The following is a 25,809-nucleotide window of genomic DNA, read 5'->3' as shown; positions in this document are numbered from 1 at the left end:
AATGTAATCTGCAAATCGTGACTCAAATATTCATAATTGATTTTGATTCCTTTTTCTTCCCAATCTAATGTCTTGAACAATTCAAGTGTTGCTGTGAAAAGCTTTGGTAACATGGTGTCTCCCTACCGCACTCCCTTGAAAATGAAACCCCCAGTCTTAGTTGCTTATTCTGTAAACTCAGATAGCGCTGAGCCCTGCGATTGACTTGAATGGGGTTTTCCGTGCAGATCGCACAGCTCGGCGCTATCGGAGTTTACAGAATAAGCCCCAAAGGCTGCGCTTATAGTGACAGTGACGTCACGGCAAAACAAATGCATTGCCGCTGTCGCGTGCGCTTATGGTAAGCGCGACGCGACGGATTGGTCGCGATCGCTGGAAGTCATCTCTATTTGATTTTCCAGCGACCATCGCCTGACAGTCGCGTCGCCGGCACTATAAGCGTAACCTAAGACTTTAGGGTAACAATCTGTTAGAAGACTTTTATTACATATTGTGTAGCTACAGCAAGAGTACATATAATTATTTAACACCTGGGTCGGAACAAAAAAATGCAATGCAGCCTTAAACATTTAATTTTTACTATAATACAGAAAATAGACAGCACTAAGATAAATAACTGGATCAGTAATGTGCAGGGTGCAAGGAACAAAAGGGGGACCCATTTTCCACCGAAACAATAGAATGGGACTTTAGTTGTATTATGTAATTACTTGTTGCTAATCTAGCAAAGAGCCGTGTATGTATGATCTCGCATCCTGGGGGTGTACTTCGCGTTCCGGTGATTAAAATGTTATTCGCTACACAGATTTGCAAGCTGAGCTAAAATGAAAATTTAGACAACCTAAAAGAAACAAATGTTTGTTCTCTTTCCAAGGGCATATGCCCTGCCTGGCGTCTAATGGGAAAGCATAACAGAAATGCCACTAGCAAAATGAGACCGTTTATTATTAGGTAAGCGACTCTCCATACAGCCGTTTCTATGGTTAACCAGCAAATATGAAATAGCTCTCTGCTGGTGCTAAAGGCCTTTCTTACCCACAATCCCATTCTGTACTGAGTAAGGGTCTGAAATATGACATTATAATCCTCCACATACATGGTTACATAGTAGATGAGGTTGAAAAAAGACATACGTCTATCAAGTTCAACCTATGCCAAATTTAGACAACAGATACATTATCCTATATCTATATACTTATTGATCCAGAGGAAGGCAAACAAAAAGCCCCAGTGACATATCATCCAATGATATCTCATAAGGGGGAAAATAAATTCCTTCCTGACTCCAAGAATTGGCAATCGGATCTCTCCCTGGATCTACATCCTTCCCATGTTTACTTATTTGGTATATCCCTGTATACCTTTCCTTTTTAAAAAGATTTCCAACCTTTTTTTGAACATATCTCTTGTATCTGCCATCACAGTCTCCATGGGTAATGAATTCCACATTGTAACAGCCCTTACTGTAAAGAACCCTTTTCTTTGTTGCTGGTGAAATCTCCTTTCCTCCAACCTTTATGGGATGCCCCTGAGTTCTTTGTACTGCCCTTGGGATGAATAGTTATTTTGAAAGCTCCTTGTACTGTCCCCGAATATATTTGTATATAGTTATCATATCCCCTCTTAGATGGCTCTTTTCTAATGTAAATAAATCTAATTTAGCTAGCCTCTTCTCATAAATTAGATTGCCCATCCCCTTTATTAATTTGGTGGCTCTTTTCTGCACTCCCTCTAGTCTTTTCTAAGGAGTGGTGCCCAAAATTGTACTCCATATTCAAGGTGTGGTCTTACTAATGCTTTGTAAAGGGGCATAATTATGTTTACTTCCCATCCATCCATTGCCCGTTTAATGCAAGATCTTGTTTGCCTTTGCAGCTTCTGCATGACTTTGGGCACTATTGCTAAGCATGCTGTCTACAAGCACTCCTAAATCCTTCTCAATCAAGGATTCCCCCATTTTAATGTGCAAGTCGCCTGTTTATTCTTGCTTCCCAAATGTATAACCTTACATTTATCTGTATTAAACCTCATCTGCCATTTACCTGCCCACATTTCCAGTCTCTCAAAGTCCTTCTAGAGAGAAATAAATCCTGCTCTGATTCTGCTACCATACACAATTTAGTATCAAAATAGAAAAAAAACAAGAAAAAAGTGCACACCTCACGGTGCAGTATGTAATACATTACTAGGCAAGAAAAGATAAAAATGCACTTGCAGAACGTCAGTGCATTTAGAGCACTTCTGTGGTTTAACAGTTCAGGACTGTCTGCAAGCCGCCTCCTCCCTTTCTCTGACACGTCCATCGGGTTTGGTGTGCTGGGACCAGCTCCTCCAGGTCTAGAGTGCTTCCGCACCACGTGGGGGTCGCGTCGCTGCGTCACTCCGTTCCTCCGCTGTGATGTCACCGCTGTCCTGGCACCCACCACAATAGAACAGGGAGGAGCAGGAGGATGATGTTGCTCCGTTCTACTTCTCAGTCTTCTCCACTGACTCTCCTTCGCATGCAGTAACGCCCCTGATACTCCCACAAAGTGTAATGTCCAACCGGAACCACCCTACACGTTTCAAGGCGTGTGCCTCTTCGTCAGGGGTGTGGTTATGGTTGGTATAACTATCGTTTATATACCCCTGCCTCATCTGCATATAATTAATGAGAACACATAAAAATAAGGGATATAATTGATGTAGAATGCATTGTATAGATACCAATATGTATATGAGGCAAGAATATTGCATATAAATAAGTAAATAATAAAAACAATTGATGAATAATCCATGCAGACAATAATTAAATATTTAAATTTCCCTTGCATGATACTGGAATGAGTAAATGAAACCAGTTCCCTGCAAGCAAATTACATATACATGCGTGTGTGTGTGTGTGTGTGTGTGTGTGTGTGTGTGTGTGTGTGTGTGTGTGTGTGTGTGTGTGTGTGTGTGTGTGTGTGTATATTCTGGTAAATAGCGTCAGATAATGAATCGTCGTAACGTGAAACCCATTTTCTGCCCATTGGTTTGTATTATAAAGCGTCGGATATGGCGTTTTGCTGCTGGAAAACTGCCCATTGCTATGCATTATAAAGCGGCAGATATGCCGCTTGTTGTGAATTGAAACGTCTTAAAGCGAGAACTGTCTGAATATAATTTCTCCTCCGTGTTTTTCTTTATATATACTGTATATATATAATCTTTTTGCCGAGTTCAAACTTCAATTTCAAAGTAATTCTCTTATTTCAGAAGAAACTGTTGGTTCGTGTATTTTTCTATACCATACTAAAAAAATACTACAGTATTTAAAAAAAAAAAAGTATGAAATTGCAGGAAAGACAATAAACATTTAGTAATCATTATTATTATTATCGTTGTTGTTGTTGTTTTTTTTTTTAAGGCAAACATGAATATAATACGTAGGTGTTCTTGTGTACGAGCTTTCCACGTCCTCGGGTTTTTATCGGAGGGTAAGCGGGTTCTGCCCTTTCTTTTGTTGCAGGCCCTCGCATTCCCAGATCAGCTGCACGAAGCCCTGTTTGACGAGGGCGCGGTCGGCAGTAAAACCTCCACGCGGCTCTATGGAGGAGCACTATTCAGTGAGTGACTCCTTCCTCCCCCCACACTGCTGCTCGGGCACATTCAGAGTTAGGGGGGGGGGGGGGGGGACCCGCCGTCTAATATTTTATCCTACTACACATGGCACTCCCGTGGCATTTAGATCTGGGAACAGCGTGACTTCTATCTCATAAGTATCAATGAAAGCTGGTAAAGTAGTGCCTTATTGCACGGCAGCAACACATCTCTCCTCTTCCCACGGCTGTCTGTAAACAGACAGCCCGGCATTGAATCACCGCCCGGCTCTTCCTTGGGCATTTCATACATCATTTTAAAGGAGAAGTTCCTCCTACTTGGTTTTATTTTATGTAGCCCGTTTTTTTTATTTTTTACAGGGTGGAAACCCTAAGCCCAACGCCACTATTTTGAACTCTGGACACCCCTCCCTGGACCCAAGATACTGGTGAAATGAGCGGGTTTAAAATCTCCCTCAGAATAAAAATTGCTGCTAAATCTCGAGTCAATAGGATGCTGCAACATTATCAGTCCTCCACTGAGGCCCCCTCCTCCGATTGGAGGTTAGTTAGGGTGGTTTGCTCCTTTTTTAATCTGTCCTATTTTTGTCCCCTGAGGGTTACCGTTAGTGAGGGGCAGTGACCCCTTGTGGTGTGTGGGAGAAATAGCAGCTTTCCCCCAGCATGTAGATTCGGGCTAGATGTGACTCTGCCATTGCTGCCTGCAGGTATCTCCTTAATCATGTGGAACTCCATGTACACCACAGAGAAGGTGATAATCAGATGGACTCTCCTGACTGAGGCCTGCTACTTCAGCATTCAGCTCATCGGTGAGTGAAGTGCTGAGCGCTTTCTGCGCAGGTACCTCCTGTGCTCCAGTGAGGGGCGTTAGAAAGAAGTGGGATGTGTTAGAGCAGGGGTGGCCAACGCCAGTCCTCAAGGGTCACCAACAGGTCAGGTTTTCAGGATATCCCTGCTTCAGCACAGGTGGCCCAGCCATTGACTGAGCCACTGATTTAGCCGCCTGTGCTGAAGCAGGGATATCCTTAAAAACTGACCTATTGGTGCCCCTTAAGGACTGGCGTTGGCCGCTTCTGTGCTAGAGAATGAAGCCTCTTAAAAGAGTTTTTGGACATTAAAACGTTCATTATAATATTCTGCACTCTTTCTAAATCAATGGTGAGGAAAAAGTTAATACACAATTATTGAATAAACTGCAAGAACCATTTAGAGAGCAGGAATAATTGTATGCGCTTACAGAAGCAAAAACCATGCAAGCGGATATCTGGGGAGCAATAGCGTATAAGAATAAGAAAGAGAGTATAATGACAGCAGAACATTTAAAAAAAAAAACGTTTTATAAAAGTTTACATAAACAGAGCATAATCATAACAAATGGAGAAATGTATTTTTAAAGTAAATAAGTCTGTTTCATCCTGTACACACAAGGAAATGACCAGCACGTGTTGCTATCACCGCGCAGCGCATCCCTTTTATATACTCACAGCTGCATACAGTATTTGTAGTGTGCTCTTCAAGCAACATAATAACCATGATTAAGCACTTTGCCAATACAACGTTGCACACTGGTTGTAATGGAGAACACATTATCCATTTGGGAAAAGAGGAAAGTCCCTGTTAATGAGTCGCCCTTTGCCGAGATTCGAACCAGTTAATGTTAGGTGATGTTGCAGAGAGAGCAGGTGTCTGCCGAAGGGCCCTGAGTGTCCCTGGAGGTTACATGTACAAATAATAATAATAATATATTTATTTCATATAGTGCTTTTCTCTCTATGGGACTTCACAATGACTGTGTAGTGTGCTGTACGCAGGCATAGGAATGTTACAGACACATTGCTGCGCACGCTCTCTAGGCTATGCATACGTAACCTGCAGCTCCTTTTTCCTCTTGTGCAGTAACCACAGTGACTGTGATAGAAAGCGGAGCGTCTACCATAGCCGCGGCCCTTCTCCTGTGCAGTTGCCTCCTCTTTGTTCTCATCACCGTATATTTCTACTACCAAGTGGGCCGCAGGTCCAAGAAGATCTGAAGTTGTTTCCTGGTGCCGTGTCTCCGTTTTCTTCCAGCCAGCTCTCGTTACTCAGCGCGGGAGTCGTGGCGGTTTCATTCTTGTTTGAGAGCCACCTGGAACGCCGGCTCCTGGCTCCTCAGTACCAGTCACTTAACAGCCAAAAGTGGGTCTGTCTGAGCAGCACAAGGAATCTTCACCCTCTGCAGCCGAGATTTGCTGGATTATTCCTGAGGTGGGGGGTGCCTGGAGCACAGTGAATGCACAGTAACAGTTTGCATTATCTCATACAAGCACGAACTGGTCCTTTTTTGTGTACACACATTAACCCTTCATTGCCAGATGGGCTGGCAACACACTGGCAGAGAGGTGTTTAACGGTATAACCTCACTTAGTCTGAAATGTCATGTTTTTCTTCCTTTTAACAATTTGCTGTGATTTTCCCCTTTTCACCGATTTCCTGCTGACATTCTCCGGTAGTTTTCCGATTCATGTCATGAATGATCTGCTCACAATGAGCCGCTGATTTACTGTTTGTGCTTCCCAGAGTATGGCCTTCAGGGTGTACATTGGGAAACTATTAACCCCTTGGCTGCCAGAAGCCATCCTCTAGCAGCCAAAGGGGGTAAGAATTTTAATTGTGAATCAATAGTAGAATGATACAGAATGTCACTATTGCAACATCTGTTACTGAGTGAGTGTGTGGCTTTAAATAAGTCACTGTTACCCCTGTGGAACATAAAGTTGAAAGGACCTTACATATGAATTAAAGCACAAAACCCCTCCTCCACTAAAATAATGTAAATTATGGGAATCTGTCTATTAATAGGAAAACTTCTGAAGCCTCATCACTGCCGCGTGGGATGCGCTGCACACTTTACTTCCCTGTGTGGTGGCAGCACCCAGAGGAATATATATATATATATATATATATATATATATATATACTGTACATTGTAATTTCTGTGGCATTGTTTTGTGTGGTCTTTTAGCTTTACCAGCTGCAACTCCAACGTTGTTATCTTAAACAACAACAACAACAAAAACCTTAATAGTGGTAAAGAAGTTGTTGCATGTGTAAGTGCTTTCACCTTCAGCGCTCCTGGAAACGTGAGATTAGTGCGGTAATGATTCTGGGTAAGCTGATTGGAATAGGGTGAATATTTCAATTTAGATGGCAAGTCTGCAACAGGAAACATTGGGGAGGGGGGAGGGGGGGAGGGGGAGAGGAGGGGAAAGCCAGAAGACATCACTGACGTTACATGAGCGATTCTAGTTACCGGACCGATTCTCTTGCCACGTTCTATACAAGCTTCTATGGAGCAAAGTATCACTGGGTCCTGACAACACTCGGTGATGTTAAAGGCATGTTGCTGATTATCAGATGAGAACCTATTCTGTGATGGCACCAGCCCTCGCATAGAGCGCCCCCTGGCTCCCGAGATGTTTTAGGCCCATATTTACCCAGCAGTCTTCTGCTACGGGACAGGTGGTGCTGGAAGACCCCTTGCAGCTCCTTCAAGTCAATAGGCCGTTAAGGTTTCTTATGGAATAACTCCTCTTGGTAAATATGGCCTTAATGTTTGCTGACCCCCTTCTCCCTAGGTTGGTATTAAAAAAAATGGCTGCCGTCAACTTTATTCCCAGTTTCTCATCATTAACATGGCCATCATTGGGAAACTCCAGTGGCATGCTATAATCTCCCCAGCGTTCCTGTTCTCCAAACACATAATCGGTGACGGATGCCCTGGCAAGAAAGCGCTCTGTCCTGAGTGGGGGAGGGGAAGGGGGAGGGAGATTTCCCAACCTGAGAAAAGGAAACACAGATATAGAAGTGGTGAATATATATATATACATATATATAGCCTACCCCAGCAGCACTATATTCTATCCGCTAATCTTGTGTTCCTCGTGATTCAGTGATGCGATTGTTGTGTTTTTCCTTTGTGTTCCTAAACTTAATACCTCAATATCTTCCATAATAAAAGCTGCATATGATGCATGGACAGTTTCTGCGTGGGTACGGGTTTGAGGGGGGGGGGGGGGAGGAGAGGGTGAATAAAGATGTTAACCCTTTCAGTGCCCGAGGCGTCACACAACACACTAGTTCCTTGTGTTTCAACTACAGAAACAGCACATCATCCAAATCCCTTCCACAATTTATTTGTTTGTTTGTAAAGAAAGAGCAAGTGCCCAGGCACCCTCCCACCTCTCCTCCCTCCTCCCCTCCCACCTCTCCTCCCTCCTCCCCTCCCACCTCTCCTCCCACCTCCCCTCGCTCCTCCCCTCCCACCTCTCCTCCCTCCTCCCCTCCCACCTCTCCTCCCTCCTCCCCTCCCACCTCTCCTCCCTCCTCCCCTCCACCTTTCCTCCCCTCCACCTCTCCTCCCCTCCCACCTCTCCTCCCCTCCCACCTCTCCTCCCCTCCCACCTCTCCTCCCCTCCCTCCTCCCCTCCCACATCTCCTCCCCTCCCACCTCTCCTCCCCTCCCACCACTCCTCCCCTCCCACCTCTCCTCCCCTCCCACCACTCCTCCCCTCCCACCTCTCCTCCCTCCTCCCCTCCCACCTCTCCTCTCCTCCCCTCCCACCTCTCCCACCATAGAAAAGCAGTCGCAAAGTTCCACAGGACAATGTAGTTTAACCATTTAATATAAACAAACATTTACAGGTACAAAATAAAGATTTCAGCATTTACATGATCCCTCTGTCTGGCTTCCGGCTTCCCGACCGATCTCAGCTCCGCAGGGGTCTGCCTCTAGCGATGAACTGGTTAGGGGCGGCCAACTCCAGTCCTCAAGGGCCACCAACAGGTCGGGTATTCAGGATATCCCTGCTTCAGCACAGCTGGTGCAGTCTTTGACTGAGCCACTGATTGAGCTACCTGTGCTGAAGCAGGGATATCCTGAAAACCTGACATGTTGGTGGCCCTTCAGGACCGGAGTTGGCCACTCCTGATTTAATGCTTGCAGTTACTTGCTACAATGCAGTTTAAAGGCTTTCAGGACACGTGTTGTAATCACATTCTTCTATGTAACTGAATGGCAGGGGGACAGAAGTGGTGTAACAGGACTTTTCAGACCTGTCTAAGTCAGTGTTATTCAGTTTGAAGTAAAAACACAGCCAACCAGAGGAAAAGCTTGAATGCATACAGGAGCTGTCTCTGAATGGGTTACTTATTCTGGCTTCCACAAGGGGCAGCCCCTCCTAGCACCAAAGTAAATGAATGCAAGTGGCATGTTTTAATAGGTTATATAATACATACGATAGGTGATGGGCTTTAATTTCTAAACAGATCAGATACGCAAATGTCGTTTTTAACCATTTTAATATCTCCAAAGTAACCGAGCGCTATGGAGGGTTTTATAACCTCTTGTGATAAGTTTGTGTGTAAACTGTTTTATTTTTTTATGTAGAGTCCCTTTTTGTTTTGTATGGCCAACGCCGATCACATTACTTTTAAAGAGGTAATGGGGGGAAAAAAACAACATTTGGCAGATACAATTCTAGAACTCAAAGTAAATAGAAACTGACTAATGTGTAACCATGGCAATGTTCATTTTGGGGGAATTGACTTTAAGGAAGCCAAATAACGTAATAAGCTGTTACATTTTGCCCTTTCTGTGGGACTGTATGTGTAATATATATATATATATATATATATATATATATATATATATATCTATATCTCATACTCACACACTCTGTGGGCTTTTACCAACACTAAAGCTTGTCTGCAATTCTTGTAAAGGAAGGAGGAGGGGTGGGGGGGGACAATGTGATACGTTCACTGTCCGCACCTGTAATCTTCATATCTTCTGGAATGTGCGAATCTGCAAGTTATGTAAATTTAATTCCATGGAATGGAACAGCAATCCCTGTGACTTTGTGTCTGGGAGATCACTGTGAGAGACGGTATGTCAGTCAATTACTTTGTGCAAGTCCTTTCATCATGTATCATGGTACAGAGATGACTTTACACATACTGTAATAATATTAACACTGATACAGACATTAGCTGGATCAATGGGGAAGGGAGCTGCAGAGGGTTGGAGTGTCCTTATTGCAATTTTCACAGTATGAGCTCAATTTGTGATCCGTTCTCACTCTATCTTAATAAATTAAGGCACACAAGAGTTACCATGGGGGCATTTAGTGGACATGATTATGTGATGGTAACCAGATTCTGAAGTGCCTTATTGCCACAGGTGTGGTTTCACAACACTTGATTATAGTAAACTGTAAAAATGCTTTATTAGAAGCAAAGGTTAGATACAAACCGATCTGCAGTTGTACGGTAGCTGCATTGTCAGGGGGAACAAGGTTTTTATAAGCCCTTCACTGCCAAAAGGACCTGCTCAGATTCAAAAGAAAGGGCTAAACTTGTATTAACCATTCATATTAGCTTACCATCCATTTGTAAATCTGGTCCAATGTGGTGTCTTACAGCGGAGGTTCTAAATAAACCACAGAGAATGAGGATACCTATGCAGGCCCAGCCCACGGTGCCTTCGCCTGCGCGGAGGCTGGGAAGTGACGCGCGTGAAGCGGGTGCTTTGACTGTCCATGGTGTGGGGGGCGGCACGGAGCTTGTTCGCCCTCATTGGGCGAACCGCTCACATGACCTGCGTGTCGTGCCAAGAAAACAACTGATTTCTTGCGCAACGCGCCCCTCCCTCCTGCTTCTGCCCACGTGCGCCCGCACGTTCTATGGACACGATCAATGCCTTAAGGCAATCTGATCGCACCCCGTGTGGACACCTCCGCGCGGTCTCCCACACCATGGACTCAGACTTAGGCTACTCTTATAGTCCTTGCGACGCTGACGTCACCCTGCAGTCGCTAAAAAAATCCAATTGAATTGACTTCCAGCGATAGCTCTGTCGCGCCGCTCCTACTATAAGCACAAGCGACTAATTAAATACATGTTTTGGCGCGACATCGCCGGGACTATAAGCACGGCCTTAGGCTGAGTTTATAGTCCTGGCTACAGCGACGGCTTGCAGCCGCAAAGCAACCCAATGTAGTCAGTAGCGACCGCATATAGTCGGAGCGACGGCTACGAACAGCGACAAAGTTACCAAAATCTCTGTAGCTGAAAGATTTTGATATTTGCAGCGAGCCGATCACACAGCATTTGGTGGACATGTGTTTGTCTTCCAAAAAACAAATCATCCCTGAGGTCGGGATTATCCATCATAAATATTAATCCATAGTCCTCTCAAAGAGGATAACGCCATTCTTGACTCTGTTTACTAGTTTGAGGTATCAGCCCTTTGACAAATATATCGATCTTAATATTAAGTCTTCAGAGATAATTTTGCTGCCTTTCAATGTGTTTCAACACTACTTGTGGGTTTGCTTCCACTCACATTGCTAATCAGTTGTGGCTTGGAGCTGCAACTCTGCCTCCCCGTTTCCTTCGTCCTAGCTGACACAGCCCCTCTGCCTTCCCCCTACCTGACATCACCGCCCCCTGCAGCCAGCTACATCGCACACCAGAGTGCAACTTTTGCTACGGCGTCGAGTGACGTCACTGGTAGCGTCGCCATAGCAAGGACTATAAACCTACCCTCAGGCTGCGTCCAGTGGAACGCGCCAGGTTCCGTGCTCCTCGGCCCAGCGCACGCTCGCCTGCAGCAGGATATATTTCCTGTAATGCAGGCAGAGGTGACAGGGAGGCGTGTCGGGGGACGTGGCCGTGACGTCACGGAGATGGTTTGCCCTCATTGGGCGACCTGCTCACGTGACCTGGCCGTCGTGCGGGAAATACAAACATGTTTGTAGCACGAAGCGCCGATCTCCCTGTAGCGCATGTGGACGCGCTAGCGCGCACTATACACAAATACATTGTCATCCTAGTGTTTGTTTCGCGCTGTCTCCTACACTACGGACGTAGCCTTACACAGCAATCAAACCGCTCAGTGAGGATCAAGGAAATTATAGGAAAGCAGTAGTCATTTGTTATAAGGGCACATGCCCAAGCAACATACATGTCTGCAGTTGTGCCCAGCACAGTCTGATCCGAACACGCTAATGTATGGATCCCACCACAGCAACTCTAGCCCCCCTACCCCACTCCCCCAACAGGTCAGGATATCCCAGCTTTGGCACAGGTGGCTCAATCAGAGGCTCAGTTGATTGAGCCAACTGTGCTGAAGCAGGGATATCCTGAAACCCTGACCTGTTGGGGGAGTTTGAGGACTGGAGTTGAGTCCCCCTGAAAAGTGCTGTTTGCACTTTTGGATGAGTGTATGTGTGGGATGTGTGATTTGCTGAGCTGGTTCAAGGATCTGAACGCTGCAGCCTCTATCAGAGGCCAGTCAATGTGCTTGGTCTGCTCTTTATAAGAATAAAATACAACGTCTTGGCAGGAGGATGTGTTACTCAGGAGGAAGAGACGACGCATTATAGGGCAATCTGAAAGTGTCTTACTCAGTGATCTGGTCCCCAGCGTGCCACAAAATATAAAAGCACAGGGAGCAAAACTATCCATGAAAATATTTCTGCTATTTGGGGATAAACTCCTGTGGTGTATTCTATACAGGTAAATGTGCCACATGGAAAATACCTGATGGGTTCAGAAAGCTGTATCTTTCCACGTCTATTAACCCAAGAAATGTTACTTTACCCAATAATGAGCTGTGACCGTCATTCTGCACAAGCAGCCGTGTGCTGGAGCATTCGTGATGGTGTGAAGACCTGCATGGTACCCTCACACAGCACATGTACCTGCATGGCACATGTACCTGCATGGCACGCTCACACACCGCACATGTACCTGCATGGCACGCTCACACACAGCACATGTACCTGCATGGCACGCTCACACACCGCACATGTACCTGCATGGCACGCTCACACACAGCACATGTACCTGCATGGCACGCTCACACACAGCACATGTACCTGCATGGCACGCTCACACACAGCACATGTACCTGCATGGCATGCTCACACAGCACATGTACCTGCATGGTACCCTCACACACAGCACATGTACCTGCATGGCACGCTCACACACCACACATGTACCTGCATGGCACCCTCACACACAGCACATGTACCTGCATGGTACCCTCACACACAGCACATGTACCTGCATGGCACGCTCACACACAGCACATGTACCTGCATGGTACCCTCACACACAGCACATGTACCTGCATGGCACGCTCACACACAGCACATGTACCTGCATGGTACCCTCACACAGCACATGTACCTGCATGGCACGCTCACACACAGCACATGTACCTGCATGGCACGCTCACACACAGCACATGTACCTGCATGGTACCCTCACACACAGCACATGTACCTGCATGGTACCCTCACACACAGCACATGTACCTGCATGGTACCCTCACACAGCACATGTACCTGCATGGCACGCTCACACACAGCACATGTACCTGCATGGCACGCTCACACACAGCACATGTACCTGCATGGCACGCTCACACACAGCACATGTACCTGCATGGTACCCTCACACACAGCACATGTACCTGCATGGTACCCTCACACACAGCACATGTACCTGCATGGCACGCTCACACACAGCACATTTACCTGCATGGTACCCTCACACACAGCACATGTACCTGCATGGAATGCTCACACACAGCACATGTACCTGCATGGCACGCTCACACACAGCACATGTACCTGCATGGCACGCTCACACACAGCACATGTACCTGCATGGTACCCTCACACACAGCACATGTACCTGCATGGTACCCTCACACACAGCACATGTACCTGCATGGCACGCTCACACACAGCACATTTACCTGCATGGTACCCTCACACACAGCACATGTACCTGCATGGAACGCTCACACACAGCACATGTCATCATTGTCCTTGATGTCTTTCCTGTCCGTCTCTGTGATGCAGCTGCTCATGGAGGAGGGATACTGGCTCTGTTCATTCTTTTCAGGGGGGTGGAAGGGGTGCTGCATTCTGGTGTGTCCTCTCTTCACGCTGCCGAGAGTCCTCTTAAAGTATTTGCTTTGAAAATAAGGTTCATAGGTCCCACTTTTGATCGTGTGTGTATATGTACACACATATATACTGTATGTATTTACATATATACATATGTATACATACACCATACATATACACACACACACACACACACACACACACCAGCTGTGCTGTCACAGACGCCAGCAGTGTGTTGTCGGCCCGGCTGGCAGAAAGTGTTTTTTTGGGGAGGGTGGTTCGGAGACCCTCAGGGTTTGGCACACAGTCGTCTTCATGTAAATCCTCTTACTGGATCCCCTTGAACAGACACATGGCGGACACCATTGCAAAGAGCTGTGAATTAGACACAAAACAGAATTAGAGAGGCGATGAAGCCAGCAGCAAGAGGGCAGCAGTGCGTTACAAGTGAGATCTAACAGACTATCCCGGCTGCATAATTAATACAAGATACTTATTTTATCCTCACATACCCATCAGTCTAACTGCATTCCATTTAGCCAGAGCACTCTAATTGAATGCAGAAGAGTACAATCCTTTTACATGGTGGGTCAGGGCTCTCTTCAGGTACAAATAAAGGTCTGTAATGTGAGATTATTGCAAGAGATTGTCTTTTTGAAACTAGGATACCATTTGTATTGTATTGTATGTTTTTATTCCACTGAATATGTGTAATACATCATTTAACTCCTAAATACTACCAATTCGTAACACCACACTGTCTCCACTGTACACTTTACAAAGTATAACCTTGACATGTTTAACATGTGGATTGGGGTTTGTTTTAGCCAATTCGTCTTTTGGTATTTTGGTTTTCCAAGGGTAACGCAACTTCTGATGCGTCCAGTGGCGGATTTCCCATTATGCCCGGGGCCTTGGGCTGCAACATTTTGGGGTGGCCAACATTTCCGCCCCCATATGCATTTGTCGCGCTCTCGGGCCTATCGGGCCGAATAGGAAGGCCCTTAGCTGTGTCGGCCGCCTCTTCCTGCCGCCCTCCTTTGGAATCCCAGCGTCATTTGATGGTGGGATTCGAGTGGAGAAGGAGGACGTCAGCAAGGAGACGGCTGACACAGCTAAGTGCCTAAGGGCGGCGCTGGATGTGTCATCTTATGGCTGGTTGTAAATCTACTGGTGCCATAGTTGTTGAATCTCATACAGTACCTCAATGGCCAAAACTCCAATGGCTAGACCTCCAGCCACATACACGTATGGCTCCAGGGAATTGAGTATCACAGAGTAACATCCCTGGAGGAGAAGCAGGGAGAGTGTTGATCAGCGTGTGACATCTCAGTCTGTATTAGGAGGGGGATTATTGTGTCGTATTCTGATAAATGATCAGAAACAAACTGAAGACATTACAGAAGAGCAGAGAAACGGGACACAGTAGAGATGGCAAAGAGTAGCGAGTATGCACAGGAAGCGCACAGATAAAGTCAGAGGAGGTGGAGATGTACAAAACACTCACAAACGTTGGTGTTGGGGGTGATCTTTGAACATTTGCGGCTGTCAAAAAAATCATGTAAAAAAGCTACGGCAAGAAAAACACAAATCTCTCTCCCAAACAGAACATTTAAGCAATGTTTGGAAATTGGAGACATTTTTTTCCCATATTCACATAAAATAACCAATAAGCGTCTTTTTTTGGCTCCCAATAAACACAGCATTCACAGCTTTGTGACTTTCTTACACATGTGGCAGAACTTTTGCCTTAGGTCGGCTCTCAGACCCGGGACGGCTTTCTGATCCGGGACGGCTCTCTGACCCGGGACGGCTTTCTGACCCGGGACGGCTTTCAGACCCGGGACGGCTCTCAGACCCGGGACGGCTTTCTGACCCGGGACGGCTCTCAGACCCGGGACGGCTCTCTGACCCGGGACGGCTTTCTGACCCGGGACGGCTTTCTGACCCGGGACGGCTTTCTGACCCGGGACGGCTTTCTGACCCGGGACGGCTCTCAGACCCGGGACGGATCTCAGACCCGGGACGGCTTTCTGACCCGGGACGGCTTTCTGACCCGGGACGGCTTTCAGACCCGGGACGGATCTCAGACCCGGGACGGCTCTCAGACCCGGGACGGCTCTCTGACCCGGGACGGCTCTCTGACCCGGGACGGCTTTCTGACCCGGGACGGCTCTCTGACCCGGGACGGCTTTCTGACCCGGGACGGCTTTCTGACCCGGGACGGCTCTCTGACCCGGGACGGCTCTCTGACCCGGGACGGCTTTCTGACCCGGGGCGGCTTTCTGACCCGGGACGGATTTCTGACCCGGGACGGATTTCTGACCCGGGACGGCTTTCTGACCCGGGACGGCTCTCTGACCCGGGACGGCTCTCTGACCCGGGGCGGCTTTCTGACCCGGGACGGATTTCAGACCCGGGACGGATCTCAGACCCGGGACGGCTTTCTGACCCGGGACGGCTTTCTGACCCGGGACGGCTCTCTGACCCGGGACGGCTTTCTGACCCGGGACGGCTCTCTGACCCGGGACGGCTCTCTGACCCGGGACGGCTTTCTGACCCGGGACGGCTTTCTGACCCGGGACGGCTCTCTGACCCGGGACGGCTCTCTGACCCGGGACGGCTTTCTGACCCGGGGCGGCTTTCTGACCCGGGGCGGCTTTCTGACCCGGGACGGATTTCTGACCCGGGACGGATTTCTGACCCGGGACGGCTTTCAGACCCGGGACGGCTTTCAGACCCGGGACGGCTTTCAGACCCGGGACAGCTTTGTGACCTGAGGATCACCAGGGAAGGTCCAGCGAGGGTTGAGCTGCAATCTATCACTGTCTATCACTGTCTGTATTTAAGTTTGTATTCATTTATTTTATTTGACGTGTTCTTTTGTTTATCGTATTGATACATTAGTTACATACGTACAAGACACTAACAAGAGTGCCAGGTGAATCTCTGTTTCTATATTACATGTAACTTCCCGGAATCCTTGTCTGCAACATAAGCATTACCATGGAGTGAAAGGAGCAGGTTTGGGGCGGTGGAAGGCACACAAACACACCCTTATTTATTTTATGACAAACTGATTGCACTGTTTACCGAGTGAGGCCCCAAATAGGGAGCATGCATTTCACCATAACTATAGCTCCTGTCTGCTGCATCTATGTTCCTCTCCCATATGGGTACCCCATAGCACAGGGGAGGCCATCTCCAGTCCTCAAAGGCTACCAACAATGGCTGAGCCACCTGTGCTAAAGCAGTGATATCCTGAAAACCTGACCTGTTGGTGGCCCTTGAGGCGTGGAGTTGGCCGCCCCAGCCATAGCAGATGTTGTCCTGTACCTCTCTGTTCTGGAACTTCTCCATCCCCATCAGACAGTCCTCCTTGCTCACAATTTCCCCGTCTCTCTGCTGGATTTCTCTCTTGCAACAAGCCTCTGGGACCATGTCACGCGGGTGTTGGGACCGGAAGCGCAGGGCTTCCTCAAAGTCTTCAGGCCCGTTCACTCCGCAGCAGCCGAACTGTGAGTCAGTGAGAGGGGAGTGACAGGAGGCCTCGTTATAAAGATCACTTCTCCATCAGATTGCTCAAGCACCGCGACATCTTGGGACATCACACGGTTTATACACTTAAAAGAAACATTATATTATTTCGTCCCCTAGGTGGGAAGCAGGGGGTCTCGGAGTTGAACTGCATTCATTTCTTCTCCGGGGTCCCCCTGCTCACCAAGATATGTGCCTCTGAATCTGCTGCCGGTATGTACTGCAGATTTAAAGGTCCTGCCTCATGTTGGCAAATAGGAAGCCACAAGGGATGACGTGGCGGCTTCCTATTGGCCCATGTAACATGGGACCTTTAAACTGCCATATTGCGTGCCCAGCTGGGGCTGCTTTGGAGGTAGAAAAATAAAATATTACATATCCCCACAGCACTCGCATGAAAACCCCACAAGGGTCGGATAATAAAGATACATTTTTTTTATTTCAAATAGTAGTTAGCAATATAGAGATTGATAATGAGCCTTTGAATTCTTTGCCTTTTGAATCCCTTGTACTGTGTTATTATAATGAGAGATTTCATTTCTTTGCACGGTGCCACGCTCTGCCCATACCTGGACTTCCATCGACCCTGCGGATAAGTAGCACTTCCAAATAGTTCTGTGATAACATTAGAGCCTGATTATCAATGTCCAAAGGTTCTGAAGAGTCCGACTATTGCTTATGATCAATATTATGATTGCCAACTTCTAGTTGAAATGAAAAACAAAGATGACCTTTATTCCCTGACTCCTATGTGGCTTTGGACATGTAATATGTTGTATGTTATTGAGGGATTGTGGGCAGTGGCGTAACGTGAGTGGGGGGGGGGGGCCTAGCCAGCAGGCGACTCTGTGTCTGGTTTCGGGGCCTCTGTGTCCTGTTGGGCCTGGCCCGTGACACTCCCAACCAGTTTTTTTCATTCACTTTATTAGTCTCTATGACCTCTATCATGAGGCCCTTCCATGAATTCACCATCATTTCCGTGAAGAAGCATTTCTTCACATCAAAAATGGACCTCACTTTTTATGTCGGTTTGGAATTAATTATGTTCTGCTATTGTGATACTGAACATGGCTTTGTGTGTGGGTGAAAGCACAGACGCAGTGGTGACTCACTCACCGTGATCATGACGGAATTCCACGTAGATGAGAAAACCTCTGTGTTGTTGCTCCCATGGTAATGCCTCTTGACTTCCCTGACGAAGAAGTCTTTGGTCAGCTAAAAAGGATAATGCATAATCAGACAGCTAAGGATTATTAAGAACAATGGAAGCCTTTCCAAGGCCAGAATGGGCTCCAGAGTCATGAGATCACTACTGAACCCATCACATGGCCTTGATAGGCTACCGGACAGTCAGATTTGGAAGATAAGTCTTCCTCTTCTTCTCCTAATCAGCCAAGCCCATAGACAGCATGATGTTCAGTGAACATCCAAAGAGACATTGCTGGGCCAGACCTTGTAATAGTCACAGAATGGCACTAGGGCACCGAGACGGTTACTTCCCCTGACAGAAACAAATCATACTCACATTCTCGCGGAAGAGAAAAGCCAGAATAGCAGCTGAAAGCTCAGCCAGGAATATCACCAAAATGAACATGAAGAACTGCAAGAGAAGAAGAGACCTTGCATGAAATCAGGGAGACTTTGATAAACCCATCATGAGAAAGTATGCTCAAACCATAGGACCTGGAAGAAGACGGCCCCAGTTATACAGCCGGGAGACTTTGATACAGAACCTGCATGGACTCCGTTAGAATTGCACAGCCAGGAGGTGGCAGCATCATCATAGTTGCCAAGGCCCAAAGACTTACAGTAAATACTTGATATTAATACTGGATTCCAGGCACATATTACTAGGGAATTTCTGATGTTAAAGAGTGAGACTCCAGTGCAATCTCTGGAGCCTATAAATGAATTAAATTGACTTCCAATGAGTAAGACTCCCTCCCCAGGAGGGCCTGGTGCATGGAAGGTCCCAGTATTAACAAGTAAAGGACGTGCAACTGAAGGTGCTAAATGGATATAGGGTATTTCTATGAAGGTGTAAGAGCAGCAATGATGGATTTAACATGACATGCAGCTGACGGGAGTCGCTGATACGTACAAACAGCAGGAGACACTTGTTTTCACGGATTGCCCCACAGCAGCCCAGGAACCCGAGCAGAAAGAGCATGGCTCCCATAGCCAGGATGAGATATGCGCCCATGAAGAGCAGAGGGTTCGCAGCAATAATCTCCCGAAACCCAGTGGGGTCAACGAAGACCCAAACCCCGACTCCAAGCAGACAGGCGCCCCCGAGCTGAGAGACAGAGGAAAGAGCAGACGTGTTAACACGGCGAGGATGCTTCCCATATCCCTGTAATGCTTCTGCATTATTTATTATTCTCAGAGCGGCAAAATGAGGGAAATAACAATGCGAGAAGACAATACCAGGAGAAGGTCCCATTAAAGGCAATGAGAATTATTGTTTTTTTTATATATAATTCTGGTGCTGCTTATTGTTCCCCTTCTGCAGCCAGGAGTATTTGAGACACACATATTTGTGTCTACACCACCTTGTTCTGGGCCAACTATGTCCACTCTAAGCAGCTATGGTGGGTCTCCTTCATTCAGTGCTGCTTATGCCAGGTCTACCATATTCCCCTGTACGTCACCCACTTAATAAAACAAAAACCATTCCATTGAAGAAACAATACTTAAAGCTGCAGACCAAGCAATATCCTACATGTGTGGGGTTTTTTTTATAAAATAAATCAGTTCTGTACTATGAGAAAATACTTTTTTTTAAAAACAACTCTGAATGAAATGTTTAATGCATTATAATGTAACAAGCATTTTTTTGTTTCGATAACAACCATTTACAAAGTCACATCCCCTTCCTCTTCTGAAACAGGCTCTGGCACACACCCTTTTGAGCCCTGCCCTCTCTCTAGCAGTGCACCAATTGTATCTAGTGACTGCCTGGTCACATGATCTTCCCCACAGAACTTTGCATCTTTGGTCCTCTTCTGCTGCACTGACGACCATTTAGTGAGCCCCCGAGCCAAATCTTCACCAATCTATCACAGGAGAACGGATCGATCGGCAACTTAGCTTATTATTTATCATAGTGTGGATTGTATTGATGCACATATTAAAGGGGAAAAAATCTAATTAAAAATATGGCATCTTGGAGTGCTGCATTAAATGCTAAGGATTACATGTGGGGTTGTTTCTTGCACACATTTTGCAGCTGACATAATGTGATATATTTTGAAAATACATCTCTTAGAGATCAATGTGCCAAAGCAATCTAGGATGGGCAACTCCAGTCCTCAATCAAGGGCCACCAACAGGTCAGGTTTTCAGGATATCAGGTGAGCCACTGATGGAGCCACCTGTGCTGAAGCAGGGATATCCTGAGAACCTGACCTGCTGGTGGGACTGGAGTTACCCACTCTGATCTAGGAGCAAGAAATGTAATTTTTGTGTCAATGCAGCCGAGTGCTTTTCTGGCACGTTGCTTCGTGCGGATCACCTTGAATTTTGGGGGAGTAAAGGGGAGAAATACTTACAAAGATAAAGAAGTTGAAGATAAACATGAGGTATTTAATGCAGCTCAGACTGTCCCCCTCCATGTCAGCAAATGCACAGCCTCTCCTGTAAACAGAGCAGCATTTGGGTTAGTGCATACAATACATATCTATGTGTGTATATATAATATATATATATATATATATATATATATATATATATATATATATATATATATATATAATAAATAGAAACACATACAATAAAAAATTAAATAGATTGTAAGCTCCTCGGAGCAGGGACTCTTCTTCCTTAATGTTACTTTAATGTTTGAAGCCCTTATTCCCATGACCTGTTATTTATATTATCTGTTATTTATTTGATTACCCCGTGTATTACTGCTGTGAAGCGCTATGTACATTAATGGCGCTATATAAATAAAGACATACAATGCAATACACTATACCAATGCAATGCCACCTGTTACCTTCTTCTAATGGCACAATGTGGGTAGTTTTCTATGCAGGAGAGTGACAGTGTTTGTGGCGGAGTGAAGGTTAGTGACCCCAGGCGGATGTGTCCGAGCTGAATGCCATGTAATGCGCGCTTTAATCAAACCAGAGGTGTTTTATAAGCAGCTGGATGAGCAGCCCCTCTCGGGGGTCATCGTGCCGCGTACTCTCGCCAAACCCATTTAACTTTGTGCTGCTCCATCTCGGGAGTTCTCAGGCCCCTCTCCGGCGTTGCCTTGGAAACTAATCAGTTTCAGATTGGTCCTTGACAGACAGGGCTGTTTTTAGTGCTTTGTGTAGGTACCCTGCCCATCCATCCTGGGCATAGCAACAAGGCTCTCAGAAGCTCCAAAACACTCGCCCTCGCTGTATTAAACGTGCACGCAGAGAGCGCGGGGAACTCAAGGAAAGGAAGTGACTGGACGTTTAATCCGGGATCGCAGGACACTATGCATGTAAAACACAAACATTTTCTCTCCGCTCCTCAAGGTCACCGTGAAATATTACACAGTTTTCTAATTGAGATTCATACATATTATTATCATTATCATCATTTATTTATAACGTTCCGCCATATTGTGTAGCGCAGTACAAAGCAATATATTATTAGCACGTGTGGGTCTGTGGGTTGAGTGTGGCTATGCAAACCTGTGCACAAATATATCATGTAATGCTGCTCGCCCGGAAAACACAACGTTCTCCAGTATTACTCACAATATCAAAGAGTTTCGGTAGGATGAAAGGACAATATTGTCATCCTTTAACACAAAATGTCCCAGCATATCACACCAGAGACAACAATGAAGCCTGCTGCATTGGTGCATTATTTTAAATATACATATACAGAGAGTAGAGGACTCCTACGTACAACGGTACAAAAACCCAGATAACACAAGGCATAAACCAGCAGATGAACTGCCAGAAGAAGCCACCAGTGGAGCACCACGTGTCCTTCCAGAAGAAGTGGCAAAGGTAATGAAATGAATGAAGAATGGGAAGGATCCCGGGGAAGATTTATTCCATCTGAAATCCTGAAAGAAGCTGGGGAAGAAGTAGAGAACATCCTTGCAAAACTTTATACGCTGCTTGAAGAACAAGAAAATTCCAGAACAACGGAGCAATGCCATCGTCACCCTCATCCACAAGGAAGGAGACAAAGAAGACCTCAAGAACTACAAACCAATCAGTCTACAGTACTTCCAATCACTTACAAGATGTTCATGAAGATACTGTACTTGCTAATCGGCTGCAACAAACCCTGGACTTTGCCTAGCGACGGAGCGGGATTTCACAGTGGATACAAAACAATGGACCACATCCAAGTTGTATGTATCAGTGTGATAATGTGTGTGTTTGTATTAGTGTGATAATGTTTGTATCAGCAGCTCACAAAGTAGATACATTTCATGTTATCTCTTTGCTGCCTGAGAGGCCTTTTAGCATGAATGAGTTAAGAAATCTAAATACATATAAGCAAATATGAGTAATAAGCAGGACTGGTTTGTGGAACTGGGTTCAGCCTGTCTTTATTTAAAGCTGAATGAATCATTGCAGTTGAGATATAAATGAATATCCCTTTGCTGGGGGTCCTGGCACCTTTGTCCCTAAACCACGGAGTATAATCCCCATAGTGACCTACTCCCGTGGTTTCCATTTGCTTCTTTATCCGAAGCACAAAACGCCCGGCACTGTGTTATTGGTGAGCCTTGGCCTACTTACCGAAAAATATCCAATTACTGCACAAGTCAATAAAATACTCTTCCATTAAACAGACTAAAAAACAGCCGCCAGTCGGGTGTCCTCAGTCTAATTACAGAGTGTCCCGTGGCTGTCGTGCATTATCATTAATGAAAAGCTTTTAGCCCAGAAGGCTGGGGGGGGGGGAAGGGGGGGGAGTGTATCGTGTTTTACCCCGGCTGCCTGGACCTCGCTGTGGCTGTTTCTGTATACAGAAGGATGCGCAAGTTTTGAAGCCACATTACGAAAATCATCATGGCAGAGCAGGAACAGACTCCTACGCTGACAAGCAGACGTCTTTTTTACTTGGCGTGTCGTGGTCTTTAAAAGCCCGGCTTCACGGAGGCCAAAATTGACCTGATGACAGTAGTATGCTAAGGAAGCTAGAACGAGGCGCCTTGTGGCCTTCTGAAAACACAAAGTCAGACAAGTGCATTTTAAAATGATCTTTGTGAGCCTGGAAACTTTCCACTTGGAAAATAAACAGGTGCAAACCCCGCTGAGAATCCACTGGGAGCTCAACACGTCGTAAGAAAGAGCAGCCAACTACTCCCCAACAAATTCTACTGCGTCTTTAGCCATTTTATTTATACGGATCATGTCAGGGAGACTGTGTGGTTGCTCTTTCCTGGTTGTCTCGCTCCCAAGTGAGGACAGTCACATGAACAGGCTGGAATAGAAGCCGCGTCCGATTCTAGCTGCCATGTGGTTCAACATCAGAAAGCAGAGATTTTCAGAGGTAACTTTTTCCCCTCGTGGAACAGTCCCAGGAAGTCCAAGAAATGTGGCAGAAGGTCCGCCGACCCCCCCCCCCCCCCCCAAAATGTCACTGAGCCATAGGTCCTCTGTGTACCATTCACTGTGACACATGTATTACTCAAGCAGTGCTCCAAGAACAGGAGCGATTGATGTCATTTTGACTCTGCATCAATGTATCATGGTGCTTGGCTGCCATTTTGCTCCTCTTGTGGCAGTGAGAGTGTGGTTGGAGTGGTTACAGGAGGAGTTGGGGGGCGAGTGTGTCCGCGCAATTAGATGTATCAAAAGTTGCCCCTACGACTGGGGCGTGGTTCTTTTCTCCGCGTCAAATAAATCCACCAGATCTGAGGTGGCATTAATCTGTGCTCCTAAATGATTTGCACCAAATGTAAGAAGCGAGATGAAGACGATTCGTAGAGAAGCCGCCGTCACAAACTGACAGATACAACAGCGTTGCTCCATTATTTGTGGGGCAAATTGCGGCTCTTGATACATATCCGTCTAAGTGAAAAAAAACATAGATCCTAAATCCCTTCTGCTTCCCACTGTCCCAGTTCTGTGGGAAGCAGCATAATGGGGCTGTCGGTTTCCTGCCATTGTCTAGCCGTCACTCTTCACTGGAAAGGAAATGGGGCTTTTGGTTCATGTGATGCTGCTGTCACGTGATTGTGCCAGGGCACCACAGGCTCTCTCTGTCGTCGTGTTATTCTGCCCTTTGTGGTGGGAGTGATAGCCTTGTGGTTATCCAAGTATTTTTCCAGCCAGAATGAGCGTGCGGCCGCAAATTAAACACCATAACGGAAAATCAATTCTCATCTCATCCCAAATAAAGTTATTTTTTTTATGGCAGCTGCACTCTTGGCTTTGCCTTCCCTCCGTCTCGGTGACTCATCCCGTGGCAGATCAGGAGACGTGACCAGTCTGTGCATTCTGAGCAGAACTGCTGACTGGGTTCAACAGGGAAGCAGTTCATCCCAAAAATGTTGGCTCCTTTCTAAGACAAGGTTGGGTGCCCAATCTTGAAAATCAAGCTCTGAAATGTTCCGCCCAATAACAGAAGTAGTGTTCTGTAAAACTAAAACCATCAAAACTGGTAAAGTGATTATAAGAGACGCAGAAGTGAAAACGCTCAGAATGTGTGTTATTACAAGGAAATGCGCCTGTCCGGTGGATCTCTTACAATTTTTGCAGTTTTGTAGAACAATGTTACCGTTAGCACAAATGAAGGTGAAAAAAAGTAATTTCTGGGTTTATTACAGCAATTAAAGTCAATGTAGCGTGACAAATAAAAATACTATTATTTGAAATCTTTGTAGCTGGAGTCATAATGATGGTATATATGGTACTCTAAATTTAAAGGGAATGCTGTTTAATTAGGATGCATGTCAATGTAAGCAGGTAAATCTCCATCATATCGTCCCTAATCTCTCTGCTACAAGTGTTCAGTATTACCAGGATTAGCAGTTTACTGAGTAATGTTGGACCAAGGAAAAGGGTACAAAAAAAGTCAATTAAAAGGAAGATTGTCTCAAACAACTGAGGAAACATTACTAGCAACAGGTCCTAACCTGTGTCACCAAACTGAGCTATTCAGGGGACAAGGGTGACTGCATGGACCTTCTGCCCCTGTTATAAATAGTGGCTTATCCAACAAGCAAATGGTTGTAACATTAATTTTAAACAGACACAGGGGAAAGAATACGAACACATTGATCTGTGCATTCTTTATCAGGATTACACAAACTTTAAACCAAGGCCAATCTCTTGCAGTAATCAAGCAGATTCCATTGTTTTTTTCAGTGAGTTGTAGGAGTTAAATGGTTTGGGGTCATTTAATAAAGTCCCGCACGACTAGTGTAACAGTCCTGCAAGAAAGCACATCCCAGTGTTATCAGTGAGGTTTCTCCTCTCTGGTAAATCAGGTGCTGTTTTACAAACAGGAGACCTTGATGCACTATGAACATTAACAAGAAACATCTCACGGCTGCAGTTTTGCGAGGGCTCTCTCTCTTTTCTGCCATTTTCTATCATTAGCAACTTCGGAAGGCGAGGGGTTTGCAGGGATCAGACCCCTGAGAATGTCAAAGCGTTCGATTACGCCCCCATCGCATTATTACAACGAATAATGTTATCGCTGCAATATTGTTATTTTCTCTTTCATATCTATATGTTGGCACTGTCAAATTAATAATAATAATAATAATAATAATA

At 46.0% G+C, this 25,809-nt stretch overlaps 2 protein-coding genes across 3 annotated transcripts in view; one reads left to right on the top strand and one right to left on the bottom strand.

Annotated features, from left to right (window-relative positions):
• TP53I11 (tumor protein p53 inducible protein 11) overlaps positions 1 to 7,594 on the top strand; it is a 31,592-nt gene extending 23,998 nt beyond the window's left edge. The window contains exons 5-7 of the mRNA XM_075567251.1: positions 3,491 to 3,587; positions 4,289 to 4,390; positions 5,478 to 7,594. Of these exons, the coding sequence (XP_075423366.1) occupies positions 3,491 to 3,587; positions 4,289 to 4,390; positions 5,478 to 5,611 (333 nt within the window). The 3' untranslated portion in view covers positions 5,612 to 7,594. The remainder of the gene's footprint in view (positions 1 to 3,490; positions 3,588 to 4,288; positions 4,391 to 5,477) is intronic.
• Positions 7,595 to 8,224: 630 nt separating this feature from the next.
• Positions 8,225 to 25,809, bottom strand: part of TSPAN18 (tetraspanin 18) — a 108,880-nt gene continuing 91,295 nt past the window's right edge. For both annotated transcript variants that reach the window (XM_075567249.1, XM_075567250.1), the window contains exons 2-8: positions 20,632 to 20,716; positions 19,182 to 19,376; positions 18,606 to 18,680; positions 18,197 to 18,295; positions 16,880 to 17,059; positions 14,747 to 14,830; positions 8,225 to 13,918 (exon numbers count right to left, since the gene is read on the bottom strand). In XM_075567249.1, coding sequence (XP_075423364.1) covers positions 13,871 to 13,918; positions 14,747 to 14,830; positions 16,880 to 17,059; positions 18,197 to 18,295; positions 18,606 to 18,680; positions 19,182 to 19,376; positions 20,632 to 20,694 — 744 coding nt within the window. In that variant the 5' untranslated portion in view covers positions 20,695 to 20,716 and the 3' untranslated portion in view covers positions 8,225 to 13,870. The remainder of the gene's footprint in view (positions 13,919 to 14,746; positions 14,831 to 16,879; positions 17,060 to 18,196; positions 18,296 to 18,605; positions 18,681 to 19,181; positions 19,377 to 20,631; positions 20,717 to 25,809) is intronic.

Source organism: Ascaphus truei, chromosome 12 (genome assembly GCF_040206685.1).
Source record: "Ascaphus truei isolate aAscTru1 chromosome 12, aAscTru1.hap1, whole genome shotgun sequence".
Taxonomy (NCBI): Eukaryota; Metazoa; Chordata; class Amphibia; order Anura; family Ascaphidae; genus Ascaphus; species Ascaphus truei.
Note: the sequence above shows the minus strand (reverse complement) of the source record. Positions and strands in the feature narration are given on the sequence as shown.